Source organism: Cyprinodon tularosa, unplaced genomic scaffold, assembly GCF_016077235.1.
Source record: "Cyprinodon tularosa strain WSP-4 unplaced genomic scaffold, ASM1607723v1 ctg14, whole genome shotgun sequence".
In the NCBI taxonomy this organism is placed as follows: Eukaryota; Metazoa; Chordata; class Actinopteri; order Cyprinodontiformes; family Cyprinodontidae; genus Cyprinodon; species Cyprinodon tularosa.
The window spans coordinates 1192746-1217412 of NW_024038220.1; the positions used below are offsets into that span (position 1 = coordinate 1192746).

The following is a 24667-nucleotide window of genomic DNA, read 5'->3' on the forward strand; positions in this document are numbered from 1 at the left end:
ACATTTAATTTACCAACAATGAGCTCAATGAGCACTAGAGCCGTTGCTGAAAAATGGATTTAACCAATGTGTTTACATCCACAGCTGAAGTGTCTTTTTTCAAAAGTTACCGTGTGAACATTGGAATTCACTTGCAGTTTTAATTCTATGTCTTTAATTAAATTAACACAATTGCGAAAATTTGCATTTTCAAAATTAGCAGAATATCAACAAAGTTTTGTACACGTTTATAACAGAAATTTATCCATAGTCAGTGGAAGACTCTTCCACAAGCTTTGCTGTCTGACAGACAGGACCATCTGACTTAATGTGCTGCTCCAGTGTGCTATCATTGGGCCTCCTCTAGTAGTGGGTTGGGTGGTTCTTCATGAGCTGTTTGTACAGTTGATACATTTGTGGAAGATGCCAAAGGTCGTAGAATAGATCAATCAAATTTTATTTTTTATTTCTTTCTTTTTTATTTTTTATTTTTTTTACTAAATTAGTTTTGCTTCAAACAGGATTTTAAATGAACTATTAGCATAAAACATCCAGTTTATGCATCAGATGCCTCTGAAGGATGATGCAGCTCTCTGGTATTTAATGTATTTTGGCCATGACTTTTTCTATTTAAAATCTTCATTAAGCTACCTCCATTTTTACTCTGATTTCTCTAACCTCTGACTACAATCTATTTTAGCTTAGTGGGCTGAACTATCAGTGCAATAAGATCTTAAATTAAACAAGACTGTGGAAAGCTTTTTGGATTTTCCATATGTAACTCACTATCCCATTGGTGGAATTCTGCCCATCTGATCTCCATAGGAGGTCAGTCATAAATTCATAGTTGTGAACTGCATTTATGTTTATAAACTAGTTGAAAAAGGGACTAATATATAAAATATCCAACATGGAAAATAATCTAATTTTGAAATGGAAAATGTCTCAGCCAAATTCAGGGTGAATGACTGAATGTAGTGTAAAGTGCTTTGGTCAAGAACCCTGACTTGAAAATGCGCTATATAAGCACAGGCCATTTGCCATTTACTATGTTTTATAGTGTTGGGAATCCTGGGCCTTAGATTGACAAAGTGAGTTAAGTTAAGAGCATCCTGCCAAGGCAAATCAAATGTAATTTATTGATTTCTATGTTTATAAACAAAAAAAATAAATAAATCATGCATTTTTTGCATCTTTTTCAGGGCTAAGAAATACTAAATTGATTGCAATGAGACATTAAGGCTGTTGTGCTCATTTGGTGAAGCCTGCAAGTATATTGAGTTTAAATAAAATTTCCTTCAAGGAGCGGCAGCAAACACAAACAGGTTGATAAAGGATGCATTAGAGCACATTCTCAAAGCAACAGCAAACAAGTGGTGTGGGAGAAAACATGTCGAAAGAGTTGGACGGGAATGGAAAGATGTCAGGATGTGATAAATGATGTTTCAGGAGCGAGTAGAGACTTAGCAAGCAGGTAAAGGAAGACCAGTGGGACAGGAGGTGAGAGTTAAGAAGGGAGGTGAACAGGGCGGAGAACTGAATAAACATCAGGATGATTGACTGCGATGGAGGAAGGTGGAGACAGAGTCTGTTTTCCAGATGCCTCAGTTAAAAGATAAAGGGAAGAAAGGAGTGCTGTTTATCTCTGGGGAAATGATCAGAAGCAGAAGAGGGAGATGCTAGGACGGGTCAAATCGGGGGCAAGTAGAGTTCTGTGGTAAAACAAGCAGCAAAGTGCTGGGCAGGGTGGTAAAAGGCAGGGAATAAGGGGGGTGACATATTATGGCCTTTCTCCCGTCACCAATTATGGCCTGTAATGACCAAATCACTTATTTGCTGATAGGGTCTACCACTGGTAACTGAGCTAATAAATCTCACATGACTTATTGCAGCCACAGGCGCATGCAGAGGCAGTCCCACACGCTAACAGTTTACTCAAAAATAAGTTCACCAGCACCCTCTCTGTGGGAACTTTAAACAGACCTGGTGAGATGCTAATGCAATTAAACACGCCTCTTCTGTACACAATTGAGAATAATTAAAAGGTCAAAGAGGACACTGTAAGCCATTAATATCTCATCTGTATGTATTTGTTGTTGCTAAATTGCTTTGCGAGTAGAGTGCTTTTGCTAAAAGGTAGAGGATATGGTGTTTGTTGCATGTTATTCACTTGTCCTTGTAAGGAATTAACTCTCCATGTAAGCTTAACAACTTGTTTAGTCACATATTTAACGGAGACCTCATGAAAAAGCAGCTCTCGTATAGCACACATTGCCTCTTCTGACTCAGCTGATATGTTACAAATGAGCTAATATACGTATGTCAAGCCACCGTGTGCTATTGCGTGCGTATTCCTTGGGGAGCGGAGATTCGTGTTCAGAAGATGTCAAGCCCTATGTGGCCATTGTTAAAGCTTACAGTGCTCAGCAGGTGCAGCTCTGCACCCGTTGAGACATCTGCAGGTTTATCCTCTGCTCTTCAGACAGAGAGTGATGGGTGAGGCCTTTGTCTCTCAATCCATGATTCTTTTAAATATTCCTTTAAGATTTTTTAACTAATAGCTCAGTGGAATAATGTGAAAAAGTGGGTCTCTTGCCTTACATTTCTTAATAATTTGGAATAAGTCACAATTTTTGTTTGATTGTTTTAGCTTTGGTTATTTCAAAATACTCAAACTTTCTCCCACATTCAAAAGCTTGCATGTTAACTTCTCATTAGGCTTTTACATGTCTGCAGGTTTTGTTTTCTCTGTTTCAGTCCTAATGAACTGGAACCCTTTCAGGATATACTCTATCTATTGACTGTGGGTGATACCCATAAGCTCCCCTCAGCTGCCATAGGTAGTGGATTAGTGTACCTATTAAAGGGTTGTAATTTTCCTAATAGATTGTTGTAAAATGACTGCAATCAGATACAGTAGACTACTTCAGATACATAACAAATTAATGATTTTCTTAATTTGTTTATTATAGTTTAGACTGAACAAGAATGCTTGTTATTGGAATGAAAGGAAATGAGTTTTAAGTGGCTGCAATTTGGACCAAATTAGATTATTTATCAGCCACTTGTATCTTGGATTTCATTCTTTTGGTCATAATCAAGATTTCATTTTCAGCTATCTCATGCTGCTCCATCATTCCCTCCCATGTGAATAAGACCCCAAGATATGTAAACTCCTGCACTGGATTCAGCAGCTATATAAGGGATATAAGCAGCTAAAATGAGCTTCATCTGCAAGGTGCAGAGGTGGCGGGGCACACCCTTAGAGATAGGGCAAGGAGCTTGGTCATCTGTGAGAGGCTTGCAATGGAGCTGCTTTTCCTTCACATTGAGAGAAGTCAGCTCAGGGGTCTCTGACATCTTTTTCAGATGCCCCCTGGGCGCCTCCCTCAGGATATGTTCCAGGCACATTTCAATAGGAGATGAACCAGGGGACCCAGGAGACCATGGAGGACTATGGCTGTCTCCAATCGTCTGCCCTAATCACTAATTAGGGAACTATATAATGGTTACGTCATTTTAGACGAGTGTCTGAGTGTCTAATGGATGAAAAAGTAGTGGACTCAAAATTTCTTGCAATGCACCTTGAAAAGTAATGATCACTGATGGTAACTCGAGGAGCAGATATATCACAGATTGCTTCGCGAGAGCTCTCCTTGTAAAGCAGGCATCCCCAATGTCAGTCCTGGAGGGATGCTGTCCTGCAGTTATTAGAGGTTTCCCTGCTCCAGCACAGCTGATTTACAATGATAGTTGATTAACAGGTTTTTGCTGGACAGCAATCATCATAATCAGCTGTGCTAAAGCAGAGAAACCTCTAAAACCTGCAGGACAGTGGCCCTCGAGTACCGACTTTGGGGATGCCTGTTGTAAAGCATCATGGGATTTGTTGTAGCGACAACTAATGACAAAGATGGCGCTGACATAGTGCAGGGAGGCAGAGTTAAGTGACCAATGGGGGGGCTTCACACCCAATTTTTACAAAAGTCTTCTCAAAGACTCATGCAAAAATTCACAAAACAGATTTCCTTTTTTAAGAACATACTGATCGAAATTTTTATCTTTATCTTACATAATTCTTTTTCAACAAAATCAGTTAAAATTGTTTTACGAATACTGTTAAAGACTTAACATCTTTGAACTAACCAACCAATGAAACAGTCAATCGTTTAGTCAGTGAGTCAAGTGGCTGATATTTAATCTCTCTTTTATTTTTATAAAGCTTTTATAACCCATACTAACTGTTGTGAATTTGTAGGCAGTTTTAAATTATTTTAAGCAGAGAGGACATCATGCCACATTTGGTTGAGTTGACATTTTCTTGAGCATCTTTTATTAGGGATTATTTATAGCTGTTATTTCTAGACACTGCCTTCTTTCTGTGATTTTACATTTCACTGGCAACATCTCCGTGACAGACGGGGCCTAAAATAAGGAAGATAAATGTTTGTAAAACTCTCTCAACCTTTACAAAACTAAGGCAAATCTCTAAACGTCTTTGCAAATGCCTCCCTCTAAAGCCATATTCACAATCCTTTTTTTTTCACCTGATTCTGAGAATTGTTGTTTTGCATCTTTTTTGCATCCTTCTAGTGTCTGACTGGCCGCTCATTGGGCAGGGCTTATCAGGGAGAAAATAACACAATTCTTTTCACCAGCCAGTTTTTCAGTGAATCTATAATTTACTATAAAACTTTCCACACTTGGTCTCCAACTGACCTTTTTCTTGCTTTTTATGAGGGCCTCTAAGGAGTGGATCTCGGCTGAGTCCAACATGTTAATCAAACATTAGTGCTGTCTCACAGGAGCAGACCAGCGGCAACTCTCCCATAATCCACTTTTGGTTTTACTTACTGCCTCTGGTCAGTGTGATTTTTACAGTAGACTTTTCTCATGGATTTGAGCTCAGACCCACTGGTGTTAATTACAACAGGGTCTCTCTTTCCTCCCCAGACTGTGATTGGCGTTCTTTATTTGAGCAAAGAAGTGCCCTTGTGGCTGTGTACTATGTGTGTATTTGTGAGTGTGTTTGAATTGTGCATCACTTTGATTGCTACATCTTTTAATAAGAGAAGATGAAGATGCAGAGATTGATGAGTTTTGCTGCTCCTGTGGGCTTCAACAATCTCTTGTTATGATTTTGTCGACTGATTAAATCGAATTTGAAACCTCTTTCACAGAAATTGCAGGTGGAAGATAGGAAGGAGGTGGAGATGCAAAGTAGGGACAGATGGAGGTAAACGAGGAAGGAAAGAGTGTTAAAGAATGGAGGATAGGGAAAGCAGGGAGGGAGCGGAGGTGACCGAAGCAAAGGATTGGGCGGGACTTGCCAGGGGAGCATTTGTAAATCAGGACTCTGGCTCACTGACAGTGCAGAAATAAATACACACACAAACACACATTCCTGATCAGAGAATGGCCTCCGGCACAGAACCAGTGCATCCTGGTTCACATTTAGCGGCCAGCGGGTGGTGGCCTATCTAAAAGGTGTTTTAGGGCATGAGTGAGCCATGTTTTCTCCGCCTGCCCTGCTGGCTTGGCACAACCACTCAGATGGACATAATAAGAGGAATGGAAGAAGCAGCAAATAAGACAGACAACCCAGGACATGAAATCAGACAGGGTGAAAAGAGACAAGTTTTGAATTGGCAGCCTTACTTGCTTCATGTCTTTGTGTTTTTCCGGTACTCCTCCTCACTCCCACCTCTTTCTGAATCCCTTTGTCCCTCCCTGCCTTTGAATTTCCTTTTTTATACTCTATATTCTGCCTAAGACAGTGGCCCTGTCAGGTTGTCGACAGCACTGGATGGATAAGGATATGAGTAAATGGATGGGATGACTTGGGAAAGAAAAGGACAAAGAGCTATTGGGAGCGAGGATGGAGAATGATGGAAAACTCTCAGGTGGGAACTTAGAAAACTTTCCTCACTTCTTAAAGTCCTTTTTTGTTGTATTTTGTACCTTTCTCCTCCACACTCTTATTTAAGGGAATCCTTTCCTTCTCTGTGAATTAACTGGGATGCTTTAGGTGTTTAATCTTGATAACTCCTGGTGTTGTGGGGCTTTCGGGACGTGCGTCACTATGTGTTTGCGTTGGTTGTTGTCATGAGAGTCACGTAGCTCTGCTGTCTGCCTCTGCCTGCCTCCTGGATGTTCAAAGGCTATGGAGCTCGCTGGTTCCTCCAGGACTCATGCTGTTGCTGCTACCTCATACGCATCGAGCACAAACCCCACCATTGCTTCTTAGATACCGAGTGGGGAGGTTTAAGCCATTTGTATCCAGTGGGGATCAGTTCCTCTTGTTGCAGCTGTTGCTTCGTTTGCTGCTTTTAAGTTTCGTTTTTCCCTTGATGTTGAAGATTACTTTAAATTCTTCTCATTGAAGCTGTCAGCATGCCAATATTCAACCAGTCAGTCCATGTCACCACTCTATGCCTTATGTTCATTTGCCAGTCTCTCTGGTGTCTGCTCACATTCAGTGACAGTAGGGTCTGGGGATTCTAGCAGGAGGATGTTAGCAGGACAGCTGGGCCTGCTACTCTGGTTATTCCTCATAATTACATCCCCCCTAATGGCTTCAGTGACGAGGTCTGTTCATGTGTTGTAGGGTTACAAAGCCCAGAAGCGCTGACTGTCACTGAAAATAACAAGCGACTGCCACATTTTTTCTTCATTTTCAATAAACAGTCGTAAAATAACTGTGCAAACACGCAAAGAATGGCACCTTCTAAATTAGACACTGCATGATGACAGAAAGTAGTGTGCTGCACTTTTCAGTAAGCCAAAATAGTGGCCTCCACCTCTCCTTCCTTCTTTCTTGGTTTTGTTCGCACCACACAAAGTCACAGATTAGACGTGCATATCTGGGTGTGAGTGTCAGTGTGTGTTACACACACGAAGCATTACTTGTTTCAGCAATTGGCCTTTTTATGCTCTTTTGCATTGTTGCTTTATGTGAAGACACTTTCTCCACCCTGTTAATTAGTCAAGCGAACCCCCAGAGTTCAAACATTATTTATTCATTGAGCCCTCAGTTCGATCTCATCACTGAGTGGCGAGCTAATGGGTGTCTGCGTGCGTGCTTTTGTGTGCATTTAGGATCAGCGCCAAGGAGTTCAAGGAGTATTTCATGCACACACTCCCACACACACACCCACCAGGAGTTGACTTTTAACTTATCAGCAGCTTCAGAGATTAAAACAAAGCAAACTTCCCTTGAATAAATTACCTTTTGTGCCTCTTAATACACCTACAAAATGTTGTCTCCTTTGAAACAGTTTAAAGGATCTAGACAGCTGAATAACAGGTAGTAGGAGATCAAAAGTGGGCAGCTGACATTTTCTTATGTGCTGAGATTTCTTTTAACTGTACAGCAAAAGTTGGGCGTAATGCTTCAAAGTCAGGTGTGTATTTAAAGAGCTTGTGTTCTTATCTTTAACTACAGTCTGTTAGCTGCCAACCTTGAAATGAACAATCTTTTTTTAAAGGAAAAAAAATTACTTATTAGGGATGTGCAAAATTCTTCTACTGTATGTGTGCACTTGTTTTGTATTTAAGGGCGAATATTTATTCTATTCTTAGATGAGAATCAATTTATAGTTTTTAGGATTCTAAAAGGTTTATTCTTGGCTTGTTTTTCAATTTTCAGTGTTTATTCTCATCATTTTAACTATTATTTATTGTATGGTTGTTGGGAGATTGTCAAAGCCCGTGTTTTGCTTTTCTTGAGCTATTTTTTCCCTTTGTCTATAGTATCATTATTATTGCTTTTTGCACTCTGCCTTTCATTCAGTTCCTCCACTTCACAAGTTTTAAACTTTATTTTGTACCCATGCATTGCCCTTTTATCCTTTCTGACTATAAATCTATATTTTTTAACATTAAATAAACTGCTTTGAAGCCTACATTGCGTACCAGTTTATTGTTTGTTGTGGGCCTTTAAATGATGTAACTGAATCTAGTTATTTCAACGTTTTCCTTAGGAAGAGCACTGACTAAAAGGTGGAGGACAAAGAAAACCTTTCAAGTGCATATCTACTAACCAGGCTGAAGTGGCATAGTGGCGCAGTGGATGAACGCTGAGAGCGAAGCAAAATTTTTCACAAGTTAACAAATCTGAACTTCTCTGTTAATTTGCAACATGTTAACCAATCGGGGACTGGATGTAGTTGTGACGTGGAGTTAACTAGTGTAATGGAAGCTTTTTTTTCAGTTAAAGAATCACCAGAGCTGGTTGATGGGTCCCCCTGCATCAGAGCAGCTCTGGAGCAAATGGGGGTACTAGCCTGATCTGATGGCACTGATACCGTTGTTTGGCCTTTCATATCACCTATAGCACTGTGACTTTCTCAAAGTTGAAAAGGCAACAGGAATCAACCTTGTACCGTGTTCTGATGCTCCTCCTAAGTGATGACATAGTAACGTGAGTTGGTTGGAATGTCACTGTTTGGGAGTAGAGCAACCAACTCCAGGCGATCCATGTGGAGACAGGCGCTCATAAGTGATTTTATCCCTGATCTAACCAAAGCAACTAATTGAGCTAATGCTGTTTGATATTATTTATGAAGTTTTTATTTTTATTTTAAACAAATAATTATAAGTAGATCCAAAAATCGATGTTATAAATATTAATTTCTGCACATTTGACACAAAATGTACTATGACAGAAGACGCCATATAGAACCCACAAATAGTACAATTAGGAGTACAAGCAACCAAAATCATTAATCTTTTAAACTACTAACTTGTCAATGAAATTAATTTATTTTTTAATCCCTCCAAGTTTAGCCATAAACTGTTGAGGTGTTTACAAGCTTAGCTTTAGGATGCTCTGACACAACTTTGTCAGTAATGCTTCAATGTAAATTGTTGTTGAGCTCTGATATAAAAATAAATGGTATTTGCTTTTATACTTCTGACAAAAACCGGTACTGCTAGAATACGGTAGAAGGATCTACAAGGAAAATCTGTCTGCATTCAGTAAGTGGGGCTGTCTTTCATTTTAGGATACTTTCCCTTGGAGTGTAAACGTCAGAGACTAGAGGGAATCATCCACCAAGTCAGATATGACTGCTATATATATTTACCTACTGTACATAAATATGCCACTGCTGTATACTGTTGGTACAGTAAAATAAAGCCTGTGTATCTGGTTTTGTGGGGTTTTTTATCTTAACTTGCTATTTTTGAGAATTTTCAGTTTCAGTTTTCTATGATTGATGCCTGTGATTGTAGTTTTTTTTAAAGTGATTTTTCTTTAGCATTTTTTCGTATGTATCTTTTGCACCATTCTTGTCATTGGACCATCTTTTTTAGTTGCTGCTCATTTTCACCTGCCCCTCACTGTCCTTTGGTCAGTTTTTTTGTACCTATGTGTAAGGAATTAACATCATATGTTTAAAAAAACAGCCAAACTCTGTGCTATAACATTACCAGACAAATTTATCAGAATTAAAATTTTACATAAAAGATGGTAAGCAAATACAAAACATTTGCATAATACTACATATTCACATATGAAAGATTTATCCTGTGTTAGTTTACATGGTAAAAGGTGCCTTCCTGTAGACTGCATTATCTTAATCATTTAAAAAATGTGAAAGACTAAAATGTAGAGTTATCCAATCATCACAGTGCTTGCAGGAGCCAGTGTAATTAAAACATTTACCTTGGCCTAAATAGTTAGTCACATAGCTGGTTTCCACTTTAGATTCTTAACAATAGCTAATGGTTAACTCAGTGGTGCAGAGGATGAATGAGTACGCACTCATCCAAAGTACATTAACAGTGATTCACTTTAACAGTAGCAGCTCTGCTGGCCCCTGTCTTTCTCCAGGCATGGTTGAAATGATGCTTGGATTTTTTAGGAACCTTTCTTCTAAAAATCAAATTGAAGAAAACATGAAATCTAAGGGTGACACTGCTTGTGGAGAGGAATAGGAGAGGAGATGATGAAGGGTTTTTGGCAGGATTTCTGAGAGCTCCATCTTACCCTCAAAGTGAGGTTTCTCCTTGATATATTTTCCTTTTTCCTTGGCAGTCACGTTGACATGACACGAAGGCTCGACCTCTGGCTTTACAGTAGCTCTCTCTCTCTGCGGGGTTCTGCTCTCTCCACCAGTTTTCAGGTTATTTTTAGAATCTATCAGCAGTGGCAATTTTCTAGAGAAATTGTTTTACCTGCACTGCTGCTCTTCGATATACGTGTATGGATGATGCTCTTACAAATGGATGCACTACTCCCAATATCACATGAAGAACACTTTTAAGGAAGAGTGATAATTTAACACAACACAGCAGTGTTACTTCTTAAAAAAACAAGCGTCTCTTAACTTATCCAGACACAGGAAGCTTTTTTCTGTTATTCCTCAGAATGATCACGTATTGATGATGTTCAGGAAGAAACTATAATGACTTTTCCTGCCAGCCGAAGGTCATTTCCGGTCACTTAACCTGGATGTTCAAGGATTTCTGCTATAATTTGAGTATAAACAGGCTGAGTTCAAAAAAAGTGCCCAAATGTTAATCTTTGTAGTTCTGAGTTTGTTTAAAATGTGATCCATATTTGAATGGAAGAATTTAGATAACATGTTTGACTCATCATTTGCATTTGTGAGGAATCTGATAAGATTGCCTCAGTAATTAAAATTCTGATTGTTTTTTTAAAATCCTTATAATTAAAGAAAACTAGTCAAAATCCTTAAAGGCTAAAAATATGTCAAATTAATCTTCTTTTAATCCAGGAAAGGCATTCTTTGATGTGATAGTTTAACTGTCATCTTTTCTGTTCTTTTTTATGTGATTAATTTCCATGTGATGTTTTTTTTTCTAGATGTTTGACCACTACAGATAAAAACGTAATATTTTAAGAATTGCTGATGAAGATTCTCAGTCATCCAGGTCATAGTCATTCCGTAAAAGTTACAAAAAACAATCCACTGGTCTTGGAAACCAAGTCCAGTGGATTGTTTTTTTAAACTTTTGATAAGGATTACATGCTATTTCAAACAGTGAGCACACACTGAGGATAAAAATCTCAGAGTCTTTTCAAGGAATAAATTACTATTGGTTCAAACTGAGTTCATGTTTATTCTAGGCAGTTAGTTTGGGAATAGTGTTGTTAACATATTCCCTCTTGTCTTTTTTTTTTAAATCCAGTTTTGTATTATTTCTGGAATCAATGCTTAAATCCTGCTGTTATCAACACTAGGGCAGTTTGTTGGCAGCACAAACAACATACAAAAAAATATAATTAGGAATAAACTTTAAAGTTTAAATGATAGCTTATTTCATGACCTGTAGTTAAAGTGCATCAATTACGGTATTTGGATTCATTTTAGTGGCCACCTATAAGAAAACATGAAAGTGGATATAGTGAAAATATTGAACCTAATCTATTTCTAATGTGAATATCTAACTATTTATATCTGTTTTAGCAACTAAATTCTTTAGTCTTGGCCTTTCGGAAAAAGAAGAATATTAATTAAATGGGTATGAATAAAAGAAGTTGCATTTCATGCAGATGTAATAATTAAATGTAACAAGTAATAAAACAAAAGCATGGGAAATGTTTTATTAATATATTTTTCTAATGCTTCGATCAGACGCTCTGATAAATAACAAGATTTTTTAGTTTAATTGTATTTAATGCTTTATCTTTCTTTATTAATTGCAGAAAACTAACAATCATTTCATACCCTTTCTGGCCTCATTAGGTCAGGGTTTAATATGTATCACATATTACAAAATTTTCAAATAATTTTTGCTCAGATTCAATGCTGGAGACGTAGTAATAACAATAATAATTACAAAATTAGGGGAATGGTCAAGGTTGCAATAAAAAAATCAGAATATTGGTCAGTAGAAAAAGAAAAAAAACAAAAACACAACAACTTTTATAAACCATGAAAGGTTTACGTGAAAGTTGAAAACACAGCATAGAAAACCAGGATGTGGTCAGAGGATACAGTAAGTAAACTTATTAGACTCAGGACAAAAAAAAACCTATAGTAGCTTCATCTACAGCTGTACCAGTCAGATCATCCTGTGCTTATAATGGTCACAGGAACCATAAATATTTGATTACAGCTCTTTGAAAGGTGCTGTGGGTTAGCAGCTTGCAGGTGTATCCAGCCTCTGATTGAGCTATAACTCTAAGCCTCCTTTAGTCGTTCCCTGGGCTCAGCTACAGCTTTATGTCTGGATGATCACCCACCGTCTAGCAGAGCCAAATGCACTTGGGTTAGACTGGGGTCAGACGTAGGGTTTTTTAAACGATCTCTGCTGAGGATCAGAGCCAGACTGAATTTCTTAAACGTTAAATGGTTTGAGTATTTCAGTAACTGCTGCTGGGTGGGCGAATTCACAAGATCAGTACTGTAGCTGCTGAAAGGGCTATCTGTGGATGTAGACAGGGTGTTTCCAGGTAGATGCTATGATTTTAATGACAGTGGATGCAATTTTAACATTACATTACCGTAATTACATTTAGAGTGAAATAGGTAGAGCTTCTCTTCCAGTGTTTATAACTTAATGTTAATGAAATACAAGATTCCCTTTAACCGGTATTTTCTTATATAACATAATAACAATAAAAAAGGATTTCTAAATCTAAAAGTTTTTAGATGTTTATAATATTGGATGATCCTTTTAATCACTGCATCATTGAAGCATGGAATGATCGGTCTGCTGCTTTTTCTTAGACAGCCCTGGTCACTCTCATCTTCTTCCTGATGTTGCTTCATATATTTATGGACACTATTTTGAATCTATATGTTTTTAATCGTTTTGTTGAAGCATGGTTAAAAGTAATGTCTCGCTTTCATTTCTTAATTTTGATAGAATTTGAATTTATTCTTGATTTTGTCAGAATTAAGTTATTTCATTGACCATTGTTGTTTTTTTCTTTCAGTAAATGAGAGGTAGCAACAATAATGTCCACAGGTGTAAGTCAGGCACATTTTCTGGTCAATCAATAGGAGTGACACCAAGGTGTTAAATTAGGTATCGATCATTTTGGTAGTGTGGGAAGATGCCAAGTCCTGCTGGAGAAGGTCTACATATTGCTGGTTACCAGAGGGAAGCAGAGTGATCTAATTTCCTGATGCACTGCACTGCCTTTAAACCTCTTAAAACACAGTGGAGCAAAACCAGTTGATTTTATTGCTCCTCAAATCATCACTGACAGTGGAAGCTTTACACTGGATGTCTGTCCATTCTTTCTCCAAATGTTAGAACATTAATGCCCAAAAGGAAGAATATTTTCTTCTTTGCAAGATCTGAACTTGTCTCTGGATCATGTTTGTCTCAATACAAGAACTGTAACAGATGTAGTTTATGTACTGGATGGACGATCCTTAAGCACTGCAAGGTAAATCTACCCCAAAACCCTTTGACAGCTCTGGCTTTACTATTCTCCCAAGGCGGCCTCCTCTGGTGTAGCTTTACTTTCGTAGCACACTTCTTTCTTGGACTCAATTTATTATTTACAGTAATATGTTTGGATATAACACTCAAAACAGCTGATACTTTAACAATAACCCTTTGTGGCTGAGTCTCGCTTTAGACAGAATCATTTACTGCCTACTGGACAGTGGCCAACTACATAATGTCCTCTATATTTCTGAAGGTTATATTGGACTCAATTAATCAAAGCTGTCATTTCTGAGATATATATATGGTTGTTTATATTGTGTTTTAATTGTGTTGAAGGCAATTTCTATCAAGTAAATGCTTTAAATAAACAGTCATTCATTTATAACTCTGCTCCTTCTAGAAATTAATTTTTGAAATATTTAAGCGTCTCAGTGAAATTCTTACTATGATTAGCTGAGATACACCTGTATGTGCATTGATGATAAAATAGAAATCCAAAGTGTTCAATTTTCTGAAACCAGGACTTTTCAAAAAAAAAAATAAAAAATCATTGTCTTTTAAAAGACAGTGATAGAACTCCAGCAACTGCAATTACCCAACGACGGACAGCTCTTCTTAAATATTTATCCAAAGTCCATCTTGTCACATGCATCCATTTTCTGACACGCTTAATCCCAAGTTTGGTTGCGAGGGGATCTGGTGCCTATCTCCAGCTGTCAATGGGCAAGACAGGTCGCCAGTCCAGGGCAACACAGAGACAAACAGGAAAAATAATCATTCAGGCACACACTCACACCTAAGGAGAAATAAGCTAACAGCCATGTTATTGGATTGTGGGAGGAAGTCGGTGTACCCGGAGAAAACCCACGTATGCTCAGGGAGAACATGCAGAAAGACCCCAGACCGGGAATCGAACCCGGAAATATCTTGCTACCCACTGCGCCACTGAGCAGCCCCATCTTGTTACAATAAAAGCTATTCATTTTTTTAAACATATTTTCTCAGCGGTATAGAAAAATAAACATTCTCCTGCAATGGTTTGTTTACATCATTTCTGAACATCTTTGTTACAGTTTGATGTCCGGGATCACATACAGTAGCTGTTTGGGATCCATATTCCCTCATTGCCTTAAAAACAACCTAAAATTACTTAATGAGGGCTTGTTTGGGATTTTAGATGAGATAAATGCTGTGACGGCAATCAAAGTGACTTTTGATGGGAGCTGCCGACCTTTTAAAATGCATCGCGCCTATTATCGGGATATCCACCTGTTTTGTCTCTTTCTACATCCTCTGGGAGTTTTCGTGTGAGATTAATTTCCCGCCGTCAAGTTCTAGAATCCCACCTGTCAAACAGGCGCTACCCAGCCTATTTATAACCTGACGCCCTCTCGCAAACACTAATGAGTCTCTGGGAGACAAATGGATTCAGAGGAAACCTTGTAACCCCCCCCCCCCCCACCCCCCAAATCACTCATGCAGTCCTTCAGCCTCAGTGCCTCTTTCTTTTGTTTTATAAATTTTTTTTTCAACAACTTCGCTTTTCATACTGGCCTACTTTTAGACCAATCCTTATTAAGTTCTTAATTCTCTCTTCACACATCCCTGTAATAATCCCAGACTCCAGTTTGTCCACCTGTATACTCATCTCTGTATGTTTGTGTGCTTTTCAAATCGTTGCCTCTCTTTTTTTTTCTTTTCTCTCTCTCACTGTTTCAGCTAGTTGTAAGTCAAGGCTTGTGCTCGCTGGATTAGTGATGGGCCGCTCTGCCAAGTGCTCTGGGGCTCCGGAGCAGAACATTTAACAACTGTCAAATTCGAATGTCATTCACCCAACAGGTGGCGTGAAGAAAGGGAGGAACAATCACCAAGAAAGACATTTCCTGACGTCTCTATTTATATTAAACTCTTGTGTGTTCTAAGTATCTAAGCCCCTAAAAAGACATTCTGCTTGGGCTTCAAAAGCTTCGATATTCAGTCTGTGAGTGCATGAAGTAGCTTTCTGGTGGGTGTGATTTGAATAAGAATGCAAGTCGAGGACATTTCTAAAAATATAATGTGGCACTAAATCGTATCGAGTGGGAAAAAAGCAAACAAAAAGAACTTTAAGACGAAATTTAACATTTAATTTTTTATTTTTTTCCTGAATGAGAGATCAAAAACTCTGTGCTCTGAGTTGTTCCCGAATGCAGCATAAACAGCCAAATAAGTAAGAGCAACAATGCAGTAAATACGATCAATTAAGTAGGATTTACTCACCGTTTCTCAGTGTTTATGAGCCAAAACACACAAACATCTCCACAACTCCATGGAAGCCCATGGGAGGCTTATGCATCGTTTAATTTTATGTGAGCCAACATTCTGCCAATGGAGCCCATATACAGACAAGTGCATGACTGCTGTATTTTTTCTCCTTACAACTGTATGCTGTCGTTAGCTAGCATTTGTACAGACTGTACCCTAGGTGCCAGCTTAAAACAATGCATATGAAGGAGAAGGTAGGGTACTGGAACAGGGTTTATTTTTACTAAAACACGCTTCTGGTGGAGGCTGGAGTCACTGCATCAAGAACCACGACTGGGTGAAAAACCATGCATTCCTCATGAACCAGAGATTACTATAATACCTGGGGCAAAGGCAAAATTACCTGAAAAGATTTTTCTTTTTTATTCAAAGGTCTTTTTTAAATGAAATTCAATTTTCATTTGGAAATCAAGGTCCTTGAGATTGGAGTAAAACCCAAAACACTAATTGCTAGAAGCTGAGGGGGATGTTTCCAGTCAGTGATTATTTGGGGTGTAATGCACTTTTCTTGTTTTGGCCCACTGTCTTTTCTGAAGTAATGGCAGCCATCTACCAGGACATTTTAAAGCATTTCATGCCCTTCTGCTGGCAAACTTTATAAAGATCCTGATTTTGTATTTCTGTGTAGCATGGCACCTGCCCAGTCAGCCAAAGGCACTAAAACTTGTTCAAAGACCACTGAGTTATTGTGCCTGATGAACCGCAAAACTGGCCCGGCCTGAACCCCATCGAGAAACATAAAGGTTCTGCCAAGAAGAAGATTAGAAACAACACAACCAACAATGCAGATGACCTGAAGCCTGCTATGAAAGCAACCTGTGCTTCTATTATGTCTCAGCAGAACCACAGGCTGATCACCTCAAAGCAAAACTAATGAATAAATAATTAATGCATTGAGTGCAATGAACATACATTGCAAAACCCTTAAATATATGCTTAAAATATGTAATTTTTTTAATTTTATGAATTTTAATTATATGAACAACTACATTTAAATGTTCCGTTTAACTGTAAGCTTTTAGATTTAAAGAAATAAAGACGTAAAATATTTCACTTTCTAAAGTAATTAAAAAAAAATGAAGCCATGTGTTAATTTACAAGATATTTGTTCCACCTTAACCCTTTAAAGCCTGATTCAAGAATAAAACAAAACATAAAATTATTTTTTTTTTGGTTTGAATTACTTATTTGCCCTTTTAACTAAATATGGAAAAAGAAAAAAAGAGAAATACATTTTTGATATTAATAATCTATTACTATGCGATAAGTGATTATTTTTTGTGAAGTCTTCTACTGGCTGTTATCAGGTATATCTGATTGTGTACAATAGGATTTTGAGCAAAGTTTTTACCATTAAATTATGCAAAAGGTGTCAGATGCAAAACATTTCAGAAACCGTATGTATCAAATACGATACATTTGGCATTACAAGGGGGAATATTAAAAGTATATTTTTTTCTTTGGTACATTTATACTATTAATGCTTTTGGTCCAGAGCTGACTGTGTGTTACTCTGTAGGTGCAGCAGCATTGCATGCCTTGTTGGTTGTTGTTGATCAGTCTCTTCATGGGTTTGTATTTGTTGTTTCAGTTGTTGCAGTGGGTGCTGTGTTTGCGCTCTGAGTGACAGCTTGTTAACATCGAGCTCGTCATCTCCTCCTCTTCGTTATACCAGCTGAGAACCCCCCCCCCCCCCTTTCATATCACAGGAGAACCCCACACCATCTGCACTCCTGCCACACCCCTTCTTCCTCTCTATGCACGCTGAAATGAGGCGCCCTGAAGCACACGCAGAACCAAAGGGACCAAAGAAAGAAAAGCAAACACAGAGCAGGAGAAATACTAGAGAGGAATTTATGGTAGTATTCGCAAAAAATCAAGGGATATGTGAAGAATAAAAGGATCTTGAATGTGGATTGCATAAAGAGTACAAAGATATTGATCTGAGTAATTTTATTTTTCTTCAGCAAACTTATAGTGAAAACAGGAAGAGAAGTTTAATTTCACAAAATCAACACCTTCTTTCCTGGAAACATCTATCAGATGCTCATGAAACCAGCTAAAGCTTGTTGGGTGTTAAATTAAACATTTCCTTTTTTAGGGTATATTTGCTGTGGATGATTACAATTCCCTGCAGTAGCCTAAGGAAGGGTAACCTACATAGAATAGGGATATTTGAGCACCAGGGGGCTTCAGGTTATTAGCAGACAGGGTGTAGAAGATAGAGTAAGATCTGAGGCTGGTGTTGCAGTCCAGAGGGGATACTGTATCCTCTGTGGCTGACGAATTGAGCTGTTACACTTACTCCCCACAAGGGACTGCTGTGTGCCGTTTATCTCACTACACATATTGAGATCACACCAAGCAAGGTAAAAAGGCGAGATTCCTTCTCAAATAAGGCAGTTTTCCCTTTTGCTGCAAACTTATATCAACATGGCGTTGGTTATTTTACTGTCCTCAGATGCCATTTTAATACAAAGGATAAAGTCATATTTTGTGATGAAAGAAAGAGGTTAGCAACACATGACAACAACCCTCTGCTTTGATTTTTCCATTTATCTTTTCTTAAGCCGGTCGACAGCAAGGCATGCAGCTCGCAGCTTTGACAAATGATGATCTGCATCAAACCCAGATCTGTGGATGCTAAGTTGACACAACAACTTGTAATCTAAGATATCCTGCTTGTTCCACACCTGTCACTGACTCTGTCTCCCACCGAATGATGCTTTTGCATCCCTCATCTATATGCTTGTTGTTGAAGTTTGTCTATGGATGCACATTTGGAGGCTAGTGTTGGCTGCAAACAGCTTTGTTTAACAGCTGACTTGTTGCTAAGGCAACAAATCTGTGCTCAGGAGCATTGCCAGTCTTTGTTTAGATAATTGCCAGTTGTTTTGATTGATTTCTTTTTTTTTGTCGCAGTTTTTTTTAAGATACAATCGATTATACAATTTTAAAAATGTGGTTAGAACAGTCCAATTACACAATCAAGATAATTTCAATCAACATGGCTTCAGTCGTTCTTACAATCTGAGGAAATTTAGCACTTTTATGATAATGCATGGTGAGCTTTTCAGGTAAAAGGCTATAAATAAAAACCTGTCTTAAAAAACAGAAAAAATCTCAAGGCTATTTCTTATTCATAGGTTCTGTTAAATACAGCATTTAGTTTTTGCTGCTGTTGAATTTCCATCCTATCACATTGCCACCAGCTGAACCCTGCACTAAAAGCAGCTAAATAGGCAGCTGAATGGGAGGTCATTACCATCTACAGTCCGTTAAGTTGTGTTTAAATGGCAACTATCCAGCCCAGCATTTGAGTTTAATATTCGATTCTACACAATGGAATTCACAAATCATATTACTGCTGAATGAATCCAGCTAGTTGCTAGTCTCACTGTCACTGCTTGAACATTTGTTTCTGTTTCACTCCTGTTGCTGAATTTGTCCCATCCCTGACATTACCCATGTGTTCAGGCACCTCTCCATCACTGCTGCCTGCATCTGTTCTCATCTAATCAGCCTATGCAAGGATTTAATGAATCTCAGCAGGATATATAATTCACCAATTTGATTGAAAAGCATTGGCCAAGCCTGATTAATCTGACAATAAATGTGTGTATCTGAGATTACTAGTTAGGTTAGCCTGTTGCCTGTGCAGAGGTGAGATTGGCACCTAGGTGCTTCAGAGCAGGTCTGGGCTAAGAGAGGCAGCAATTAATTTGTATGTCTGAGTCAGCTCAGTAAATGTGCCCTAATATACAGGTAACCTTAACAGGCAAACAGCTCAGGTAGCAGCAGGGATGACAGGATTTAGTGCAAATTTGCCCATCATCATTAAACCTTAGGCTCACATCACAGAGTAGCAGCACAAATCGGGTTTACATTCCTCTAAAAAGATATTTTAATAATGGCAATCTTGTTAAGAGCATTACTTTGGTTCTGAAACGCCTTCATCGGTTCAAAAGCAAACAGAAAAATAGATTACCTTGCAGCCCCACTGCTTTTCTCTCTTTGAAAGCATTGACAGAAGTGGGTTTATAAGATAATGAATCTACAAAATTGCCAACCTTCGAGCATTTAAAGCAGTTAAAATTGAATTTTCTGCTTTTTACCCTCTGAGAAGCAGATTTAAAATTGTGTATGATACATGCTTTTTTAAGGTGTTGATAGATCACGTTGTCTATAAAAGGATATTTTACAGTCAGTCACCCAAAAGCTGTTTTTGCGTGACAGTCGCTAGTAGTCTTCTTGGTTTCTCTATGATTAGTGAACTTTTCTTTACATCCATATCTGAGAGTTGTAGCTGCAAACTCAGTGATTCTTACCTTCTTTTTTCGTGTTATTGACCACAGCACTATATATATAACATTTGCTGTGATTATTTTATTACAATAGTAAGCTACTTGATTTTGCAGTTATTATTTAGGGGAAAATCACATTTAAGTTTGACCTCAGAGCCTCATTTAGACCTGCTCTTCCTTATCATTTCCACAGAAAACAAGATTCTTGATTAAGAATAAATAGATTAAAAAATTTAGTTAATATTCTAAAATAAACTATAGGTCTAGCATGCTCTAATTCCCCATAGTTGTTATTTTTAAACAAGGAACAGCAGGTGGATGGTACAACTGGTGATATCGTTTCCCCGGCTGTAAAATCTTCCTTTTATGTTTCGTTTTGTTGCTTTTTCATCACCGGCTCAGCCGTGTTGTGTATGTTTGGCTCTCTCTAAATATCTGTCTCTGTAACTGTTTGATAGAAAACACTCTGGAGGAATCTGACAAGTCAACAATCCTAGTTTTGGAAACAAGTGACTCTGGTTGATTTGAAATAATTGAGTGTAAAGCTATCAAAATCCCTGCAGTCTGAAACCTGTTATTGTTGTTTCTTGTTATGCTGTAGTTTACTCAGCATAGAGGAGCTATAATAGAGCTGCACTTCTATAACACACCAAGAATGCAGCTGGAAGGAATTAAGACTGTAAATGCACTTAAATCAGATAAAGAGAAATTTTAGGGTTTTAAAACTTTAGTAATCTACAGCATTATGCCTTTTTCTCCCTAACTCTGTATTCAGATATTTTTTCATAAGTGAGATCAGCCAAAAGGAGATTTTAAACACCAGGATATTAAAAAAAATAATGCTATGCCTGAACTATTTAGATTCCTGTGTTAAACCTTGTTAATGTCACATTTTGTTGAGGCTGTTCTATGACTGCTTCGATATTTTATCTTTATTTTAGTTTAATACATCTTTAGAAACTGTACTTTAGGGATCAGGGATGCAAATATATATTTTTTGTAATTTTCAATGTTGTTTAGTAAAGGCGCAGCGCATAGACAAAGCATATCAGTAAAGGAATTTTTTTTTTACTTTAATCTTTCAAATGTCCAGTTTAAATTAATATTTCAGTCAGTTTGAAGCTGGAATGTACAGTAAATCAGGGATAAAAAGATATTATTATTAAAAATGAATTCCTAATCTAATATTCAGATTCAAATGATATCTGTTTTTTTATTAGTTATGTTAATGAATATTTTATTTGATTTTTTTAATGATCTCTTTAATGAATAATAAGGACTATTGTATGCTGCTGCATAAAGCCAACATCTTTTTAGTCGGAAAAACCTAACAAATGTAATGATTTCTACAGTGGCTAAATGGGATGTAGTCATATTCAGCTATTATTTCTTTAGTGTTTAACTGAGGAATCTGTGGGTATCGGTCAGTTCTGCATCTGATGGGTTTTAGAGGTTTATTTTGACATTGAAGTGCAGATCGATGAAGTACCTCTACACAGAGGAAAAGCTTACAGATCCCATGCTGCTGGCATTCATCCATCAGCTCTTACCTCTGTAACATCTGCTTGTCTCCATATGGTGCCGTGTCATAGGAATATATGAAGGTGTTCTCACCCTTTACAGTTCAGCCTATATCACAACTGGAAATGAAACTAGTGGGTGTATCATGCAGCTACCACCACCTGTTTCTCAATTCCTGTCATTATCTCTTGCATCTCTTCTCCAGTTGACTACACGCATCGCTAGATGACCCAAAACGCATTTTCGATTGCACCATAGCTCACCGTAATTGTAGGTGTGTTGGGTTTTGTTTAGAAACAGATTTGTAAATGGATGCCTATTAACTGTTGGCTGTCTAAATCATGTGTACACTGAGAAAAGAAAAACAGTGAGCAGGTTCGGTTTGATAGCAGAAAAAAAAGGCTGTGAATACAAGAGAGGTTAAAAGTTAAATTACATTTCTATTGCGTTTTAAAAATAAAGGAAAAGTTCAGGCGTCACCTTATGTGAAGCTATCTGTTTTATTCTATGCTGCCGTGTTTGAAGGCTTTTGATTGTCCTAGTTTGTAATTACATGGAGCAGCTTATGAAACCCATGCTGACCTTCTCCTGATTTCTAACTGGCAGCCTTTACTTTCCCCTGCTCTTAACTTCTGGTATAGCAGGAGGGAAAATTGCACATGTTCTTTTATTCTTATTACCCCATAGCTTTTCTATTTTAAGTGTAAATCAAACACAAGTGGCAGAAAAGAAAAAAAGTTCAAAAAGGAGGATTTTAAGATCAGTTCAGTTAAATAAAAAGGTCTGTAAACAACAGTTTTGGCTGCAAATGAAAAAAAGCCCCTTCCTGTCCTGAAAAAGTTGCAACATCACATGAAACTTGAGTACACAAAGTAAAACAAATGGACCCAACAGACCATCACCATATGAAGAAATTTATATGCTTTCTCGGACAAGCATAATCTGACCTGTAATGATCACAGTGAGGTGTGATTTAAACTGCTCAAACAATAAAGGAAACGCTCAATTAACACATCCTAGATTTGAAAGAATGTATTATTCTCTTTGAATACTTTGTTCTTTGTAAAGCTGAATATACTGACAACAAAAATCACACAATATTCAATGGGAATTAAATTTATTAAAAGTATTGTGGAGGATTTTTGCATTTCTTTTTCAAAGACCCTCTATCCACTTAAAGAAAATGCACATGTACAACCCTGTACCTCCTCCAGGGGGAAACAGCTAATATATGTTTGTGAGAGCATGAAAGAGCCCCTTTCTACACATTTTACTAGCAGTGATATAAAACGGATTTCTCCAAATAGCATGTCTAACTTTACATGTCAAGTAGAAACTTTGCAAAGCACGCATCAGTCGCAGGCCCGATCTGTGCTTTCAGTGTACGCCATCGTGTGAAAGAAACTCCCCAAAACACTCTTCTTTCTCTCCTGAGGCCTTTCTCTTCTTCTCATACCCTTTTTTAAGACGCTCAGCCATTTTCAAAGAACCGCTGTGAGAAAGGTGAGCTTTGCAGGCTGATCCAAGCTTGATGTAATGTCCTTAAAAGGTCAAAATGAGGTTTAGTATGGCGTATGGCCTCCACCTGCCTGGATGACCCTACAAAGCATCCAGCCTCTTGTCACTATGCTGACATTTACAGCAAACCTTCTTATGATCCACCAGGGATGAGTTGCACTACCTGAGCTACTTGTGTGGGTTGTAGAGTCTGTCTCATGCTACCACGAGTGTGAAAGTACTACCAACATTCAAAAGTTTTTAAAACATCAGCCAGAAAGGATAGGCACTGATAAGTGGTCTGTGGTCCCCATCTGCAGAACCAGTCCTTTATTGGGTGTGTCTTACTAATTGGCAATAATTTCCACCTGTTGTGTATTCCATTTGCACAACAGCATGGGAAATTGATCATCAATCAGTGTTGCGTTTTAAGTGGACAGTTTGATTCAACTGAAGTTATATTGTGTTGTTTATGTGTTCCCTTTATTTATTTGAGCTGTCTATTCTGGAAAAAAATCAAACAGACTTCAACAGTTCTGAATAGCTTTGCTAGGCTTGTGCAAAAGCAAACATCTTTAACAATGTTGTTTCAGTTAGAGAGCCATGCAGTTGTTGTACAGTACAAGCTTTGCTATCCATATGATCGGTATTTGTTCACTTGTAAGGATTAACCTATACTACTACAATACAGATATCCTCTGTTGCACCTCTTGAACTCTGCAAGAATAACCGCAGTTAGTTTTCTTAATGTTTTTCCTTTAGCTATAAAAGGTTACAAGGACGACCTGTAGTTTTGTTGCAGTAAAAGCAGAGGTGAACAGAAAGATAGATAATACTTTATTTTTCCCCACAGGGGAAATTGTGATGTCCAACACAGTTATACACATACTGAGGCTATGGTTTGTGACTCAGCTGCCATCACATCTATCGACCTAATGCAGCTATTCCACACACATAAGACAAGTTCCCAGGGACTGCTCATTTCATGAGAATACTTGTAATGTTTCTGATTTTTAGGTATATTTTGTGACCATAAGACGCTGCAACACAGATAGGATTGACAAAGATAAATAATGAGCTTTGGCTTGTCAAGAATTCATAACAATTTACAATAAACTATTAAAAATGCTTCACAATTGTTGGGAATCAGTATGTATCATCAACAAAAGCTGTTGATAGCTAGGAAATAGCTGCTTAAAAAAGAAGCAGAAGAAGAATGATGGTGCATTTGTCCATGGATGATACAAACTCGAGGCAGATGCTGATGGTGAAAGATGAGAAACATTTTCCTACTATGTGAGCATGACATCCCTACTCAGGATTAGCCCCTCATTCAGGGGAGGCATTCCCTCATGCTGAGACAAAACATAGCTTTAGGAACCCTTGACTGAGACACATACTGAAGGAATTTAAATAAATACATTAGCATTCGATTACAATGCCTAAGAATGAACTACGAATTGGTACTATGAACTGAATTATTTTGGATAAAGTAGTGGAACAGTTCAAAACGTTTGCCATGTCTTCTAGAATGGCTCAAGAGTTGCAACAACTGACTGAGAACAATTTTTTAATCCGTTATGAGGAACTTATTACTGTTTTACTAAGAATCCAACATTTTGCAATTCATGGTAATTTGTATTATCTGTGTGTAACAGTGGCCTTTTTAAAGTAGTTGTTAGAATTTA

General features: G+C 37.9%; 1 protein-coding gene across 12 annotated transcripts in view; it reads left to right on the top strand.

Annotated features, from left to right (window-relative positions):
• si:ch211-278a6.1 (SRC kinase signaling inhibitor 1) overlaps window positions 1–24667 on the top strand; it is a 118208-nt gene that overhangs the window by 36246 nt on the left and 57295 nt on the right. The window contains exon 1 of one of the 12 annotated variants that reach the window (XM_038278263.1): window positions 5756–5882. The exons of the other annotated variants lie outside the window; for them this stretch is intronic. Coding sequence (XP_038134191.1) covers window positions 5858–5882 — 25 coding nt within the window. The 5' untranslated portion in view covers window positions 5756–5857. Of the gene's footprint in view, window positions 1–5755; window positions 5883–24667 lie in introns of those variants that run through there. 12 annotated transcript variants of the gene reach the window in all.